Source organism: Pseudorca crassidens, chromosome 3, assembly GCF_039906515.1.
Source record: "Pseudorca crassidens isolate mPseCra1 chromosome 3, mPseCra1.hap1, whole genome shotgun sequence".
Lineage (NCBI taxonomy): Eukaryota > Metazoa > Chordata > Mammalia > Artiodactyla > Delphinidae > Pseudorca > Pseudorca crassidens.
In genome coordinates this window covers 142,114,387-142,120,661 of record NC_090298.1, presented here as the reverse complement: position 1 = coordinate 142,120,661, position 6,275 = coordinate 142,114,387, and the positions used below count along the sequence as shown (strand labels likewise).

General features: G+C 38.2%; 1 protein-coding gene across 1 annotated transcript; it reads right to left on the bottom strand.

The window, feature by feature from the left end:
• Positions 1–1,336: 1,336 nt before the first annotated feature.
• On the bottom strand, positions 1,337–5,376 carry LOC137222077 (centrosomal protein of 78 kDa-like). Its single transcript, XM_067732801.1, has 3 exons — positions 4,433–5,376; positions 3,411–3,581; positions 1,337–2,514 (listed from the first exon to the last, which is right to left on the bottom strand). Exons 1-3 carry the CDS (start codon positions 4,519–4,521, stop codon positions 1,950–1,952), a joined length of 825 nt encoding a protein of 274 aa, XP_067588902.1. The 5' UTR covers positions 4,522–5,376; the 3' UTR covers positions 1,337–1,949.
• Positions 5,377–6,275: the final 899 nt, after the last annotated feature.

The following is a 6,275-nucleotide window of genomic DNA, read 5'->3' as shown; positions in this document are numbered from 1 at the left end:
ATCTTGCTCATTGTTCCACTCCTCTAACACCCAATCCATGACGAATGAACTAACTAGTACTGTAGTAGCCCTATTAGTAACAATCAGGCAGGACCTTTTAGAAGAAATCTGACACTCCAGCTTTTCTCTGATCTCACCTTTCAGTCTGATTGAACTAAAGACTTATCTGTGCATGTTTTACCAGGGAGACATAATTGAATCCAGAGATGTGTCATCACATACTCTTACATACTTTGCCGTTTAAAAATTCTGCTCAGATGGGGGAAGGAGACAGGTGTGCTTTCTGACAGCCCCACTCTTTTGCATCTCTAGTGCTCACTGGCTTCTCTCTCGGTGCCTTCCTTAAACCCTTCTTCTCTTAACAACAAGGAAACAGAGTAACAAAGTAATTAAGAGCCTGGGTTCTGCCTATCTGTGAAACTGAAACATAACCAAGGACATAGAGAATAGACTGGTGGTTGCCAAGGGGGAGGGGGTGGGAGAAGGTTGGACTGGGAGTTTGGGAGTAGCAGATGCAAACTGCTGTATATACAGGATGGATAAAAAAAAGGTCCTACATGGGACTTCCCTGGTGGCGCAGTGGTTAAGAATACGCCTGCCAATGCAGGGGACACGGGTTCGAGCCCTGGTCTGGGAAGATCCCACATACCAGAGAGCAACTAAGCCCGATGCCACAACTACTGAAGTCCATGCACCTAGAGCCCGTGCTCTGCAACAAGAGAAGCCACCACAATGAGAAGCCCGTGCACCGCAACTAGAGAAAGCCTGCGTGCAGCAACGAAGGCCCAACGCAGCCAAAAATTAAAAAAAATAATAAATATATTTATTTTAAAAAAAGTGGATGTATTTAAAAAAACCCAGAAAGGTCCTACTGTAGAGCACAGGGAACTATATTCAATATCCTGTGATAAACCATAATGGAAAAGAATATGAAGAAGAATGTCTATAAATGTATAATTTAGTTACTTTCCTGTACAACAGTAATTAACACAACACTGTAATTCAACTGTACGTCAATAAAAAATAAAATTAAAAAACAATTGCCAGAAAAATAATCACATAAAGGGGACTTCCCTGGTGGTCCAGTGGTTAAGACTTTGCCTTCCAATGGAGGTGGTGAGGGTTCGATCCCTGGTCAGGGAGCTAAGATCCCACATGCCTTGTGGCCAAAAAACCAAAATATAAAACAGAAGCAATACTGTAACAAATGCAATAAACACTTTAAAAATGGTCGACATCCAAGAAAACTTTAAAGAAAAAAATCACATAAATCAGAAACAAAGGAAACATAATAAAGTCCATACATTAAAAAAAAAAGAGCATGGGTTCGGGTTAAATCGCAGCTTCCCACTTACTTACAGCTGTGTAATTCTGGGCAACTCACATAATGTCTCCTCAGACTCCTCATCTATAAATGGGGATGGTAACAGTTCCCAACCTCATAGCGTTGCTGTAATCCATAAACACGGTTAAGTGCCTTGGTAAATGTTTGAGGCTCTCTGGTTATTGTGAATTAAAATATGTCAATGGCTTCTGGCCATGTGATTTATAATAGTTTGACATTTAACCAAATGGTAAAAGTATTCCATTTATTATTCCCATCTCTTTTTACCCCTTACCCTGTTTTGTTGTCTATGTTTTCTCCCACCACAGAGTGTTAGTTCCAGGAGAGTAAAGGCTTTATTTTGTTCACTGCTGAAAGCAATAGCACCCAGAAAAGTACTGTACATACGAAGCCCTCAGTAAACACTAGCTGAATGAATGGTGCAAACTGTCACAAGGAAAAATACACCAAAACTTTCATTATAATAAAAAAGAATAGATAAATCTTTCTCTAATGGCTTCCAGTCAAGTATTTTAAAACACCATATGCTATAATAAAAACATAAGTAATTTATTAAAATTTGAAGGCAAAAGCATAATTTTAAAAGATTTTAAAAGATTTAGACCTATGTTAGGCGTGATAGAGTATGGATGCTTTTTTGAAATTCACAATCAGATCCAAGAGTATCACTTTCAGAATGTTCTAGTAGACTGAGTTTACTTTTAGTTGTCTTTGATGAAACAGTCACTATTCTACTGTCTTTCTTAACAGAAATGTGCTTTTTCGAAGACTCACTTCTAATTGGTTCATTAAGCAAAGAATTATTTTGCCCAATTCCTTTGCTTTTCTGCTTTACAGGTGAGTCAGAGCAGGAATGCAGGTTCTTCCCAGGTTGTTTCTTAGGAGAGTAGTTTTGGGTATATTCACCTGCTTTGGTCATTTTCTCTGAAGAAGACCTGCTATTTCTAGATAATTCCTCTTCTTTTCTTTCACTTCCAGTTCCAGAAATGACGTCTGCTGAAGGAGAACATGTTCTAGCAATGAAATCTTCAAAAGACTCCTGCCGCTGCTCTGTGACTGCGACCCCCAGGTTGTCTTTGGAAGTTTCTAAGGCCTCCTGAGTAGAGACTGGGACATGGAAGGAGTCGAGAGGCAAAGGAATCCTAGCATCACCTGCAATTTTCTGAAACCAGGGGAAAAAACAAAAGACAAGACAAAAATTCAGTGATGAACAAAGCCAACCATTAAAAAGTAGAGTTCAAAATTTCAATGTTACTCTGTGATCTTATTATTAACACAGTCAATTGATTCTTCAGAAGATTTCAGAGCCAGTTTTTCTCTAATTATATCCTGCCAAGTGATTCTCAGCTTAACCTAGCTATATCCAAGGCTATGTCCACTACATTTTCAGACTTTGGTGACAGGGGTAGTTATTACCCATTACCTTTCCCTCACTAAAAATAAAACCCTATTCTGTAAGATAATTAATTTCTTTTCTATCCTCCAGACACATGTAAACAGTATATAATATAGTTTGTGACCAGACTGTGTTCTCAAGCTGTCAGTTCCCAAGACCAGTCTGAGATTGGCTGATGGGGGCTCCAAGCAAGGCTAGAGGAAAAGCTGACAGGTTTTCCCCTCCCATTCCCATAACCAGGTGATTCACTGTCATATGTTACCTATTAGCTATGTCTGGATTACTTATTTTAAAAATTATATCAGTATGTGTACCTTCATTAGTGTTCCTTCATTGTAAGCTGACTGCATACAAATAGAAACCTAGATAAAATATGAATAGAATAGACATTTATACAATTTAAAATCTGGAATATTTTCTCTAATAAGGATAGTTTGCTTTAACTCATAAATTTTCTGAAGAACTTCCAGTCTCCTTATTTACAACAATACAGTGTCATGAAATGGGCACACATTTACTAATCTCAGATTTGGAAAGGACTCCAGAATCTTCTAGCTCCTGAGCATGTGAACTACTAGAGACTGATCATTATTGTTTTCTCCCTGACTTGGTCATTTCCTTTTTGCTAATCACTCTTAGAATCCTTAAGTGCTGTCCTCTCCACTTACTTGGAGATTTTGCGTTGGTCCTGGGGCACTCTGCTTTGATTCTGATTTTTCTTCTTCAAGTGGCTTCTTTTCTTCTTTAGGTAGACTACTAACAGTAGAATTCATCTGGGGACGACCTAGTAAATGAAAATCTGACTGCTCTATACCAGCCATTGTGGCCAGCTGCCCAAGCCTGGACCAGAGGAGGAAAGGAGAAAAGACAAAGGTTATTATAATCACAGAAGAGCAGTTTAGATTTCCCCAGACCTACAATCATGAAATACTTCTAAAATCTTAAAAGCTAACATCCTACTCCAGACTACAAGCCTCTCTCCCCCCCAAATTCTCAGCCCTTTCCAGATTCATCCTCTAGGACACATCCCATCTCCTTACCTATTACCGTTCCATTTTAAACACTGTCTCACTAGCAATTTCAACATCTACCACGCACCTCGTCCACTACCTCTCACACCTCTATTCCCACGCTTCTTTCCCACCTTTCCTCCAGTTTCCAAGAATGTGTTTGTTCCTTCCTTCCCAACACCAACACCAACTCATTCACTGACAAAACACTACTCCATCAACTATCAATCTCCACTTCCCTCTTTCAGCAAAATCGCTCACGGCTGAGAACCACTGACCTATATCTCCCATGCAGATTAATAATAATAATCTTTTAATTTTTAAAAATAACTTTAATTCAAACTTATCAAACAAGCAAAATAAGTGAAAGATAAGACAATTCTTATGCATTCCCGAATATTTTCAATGAAAACTGCCTTCAATTTAGTCCTTACAAAAAACTATACCTACTAATTACTCTGTCTACAGGTTACTCTTTTATACTGGGCTCCCCACTCTACCAAAGCAGGCTTCCCTATTTGCATTTCCTAAAAAATTTAATTCCTCAATTTAAAAAGTCAACTATATTACCTATAATTACACTAAATATGGCCACAGAAGTGATGAAAATTGCTCCAGCTCCTCAGCAAACTACCATTATAGTCGCAAAGAGAAGAACGCCATGAAGAGAAATGAACTAACCCAGCATCTTTAAGGAGATCCAAGAAAGCATGGAAATTCTGAAAAGAATTCTCAATGCTGCCCAAAACACCTTCATCATCCAGGATCATGCTTGTCAATGAGTGGGCATGAAGGGCTTCAGACAAACAGAAATTTATATTTCTTAACTGGGCATTTTCACGTTCCAGCTATAAAAGAAGACGGAAAATGTCTGACATGATTTTTTCTCATTGTCATCAAAAGTAGTCTTGCCTAGTTTCAAGGAACAAAACTAAAACACTCAAGATGTAATTAATCTGTAATTAACCTAACTCTCCACCAGTAAAGACAGAGACCATATCACATAGTAACCAAAACCCACAGGCACCCAACAAAGTTTCCTATATAACGCTCAGGTGGTATATAAATAAACCAAAGTTACCGTTTTATTAATGATCTTTCACAAAAGATCACATTTCTAACTGGTTCAATTCATAACGGAGCCTCATTCCACATCAGAAAATTACCTGCTTTAAGTTTCTCTTAAATTGGAAAGTGAATTATAGAATCTGATCTGAACAAAACATATTACAACTCTGCTGGATGTTAAGAATTAACTTTAGTGAGCAAAATATCTAATGCTTACGTTTAAAAGTCCTAAATCATACCCAACCCAATTTATTAAATGTACGATCACCAATATTTTCTTTGGCTTCTTGAAAATATTCACCCCCGTGAACTCTTCCCCTTCCGCTCATCATCTATGCACTTAAAAGCCCCTGTAAGCTCAACTCTAGTATTTCTCAGAAAGGCCGTTAATGTTCATGATGCCCCTTTTGCCTTACATGAGCAGGTGCTCAACGTTTATTGAATGAGTGTCCGCCAATCCAATGGATGCACTTTCAAAAATTCCTCCCTACACTCACCCTGTGATAAATTATATTTAGATAGAACTTTTTAGATTATGCCCTGCTTTCATGCACATTACCTAATGTAATTCTCATGGTATATATATATATATATATATATATATATATACACACACATATATATATATATGGTTTGTTTTTCTTTTTTTTTTTTTTTCTGTACGCGGGCCTCTCACTGCTGTGGCCTCTCCCGCTGCGGAACACAGGCTCCGGACGCGCGGGCCCAGCTGCTGCACGGCACGCGGGATCCTCCCAACCGGGGCACGAACCCGCGTCCCCTTCATCGGCAGGCGGACTCCCAACTACTGCGCCACCAGGGAAGCCCCCTCATGGTATATATTTTTATCTTTCATTGCACTCTTAGAAGTTTTCCAATATCTTAAATTTATTTAAATGATTCACTTTGCTAATTCACTGCCAGGACAGTCTCATCATGTCTTTTATGTTACTGTATATACAATATATGCACAAAAAGTGCCTTCTTGAATCAAAGAATCATGAACAGGAAATATGCTAATGTCATATAAAAGCGCACACACACACACACACACACAAAACCAGATTTTCACATTTTTAAAAACATGCTTTCTGGAATATAGATCATATGATCACTAAATACCAGTAAATGCAAAAGTCCATATGATACAACCAATTTGCAACATATTACAGTTTTAAAGCTTACAAATTATGTGTATATGGCTTAAAATCAAATCAAAATAAAACCAAAACACTCTCAAAAGCAGAAGAAGAAACTTGTTTACCTCACTGACTCATTTATCAGCCTTCAGTCTTATTACTCTTTCCTCCTTTAACTGCTTTAGGCACTCCTCCAGGTTTTCCTAAACAAACAGAGTAAATGTTATAACTAATTCGTAGTATAATAGCCAAAAGCCTTTCCAGCTATAGGACTCATCAGGATTTAGGGGCAGAGCCAGAAGTGAACTCAGATTTTAGTC

Coding starts and splice junctions, on each gene's coding strand:
- LOC137222077 (XM_067732801.1), bottom strand. CDS start 4,521: ATGATCCTGGATGATGAAGGTGTTTTGGGCAGCATTGAGAATTCTTTT. Junction 3,582..4,432: donor GATCTCCTTAAAGATGCTGG/GTTAGTTCATTT, acceptor CCTCTGGTCCAG/GCTTGGGCAGCTGGCCACAA. Junction 2,515..3,410: donor GGACCAACGCAAAATCTCCA/AGTAAGTGGAGA, acceptor TTTTTTCCCCTG/GTTTCAGAAAATTGCAGGTG.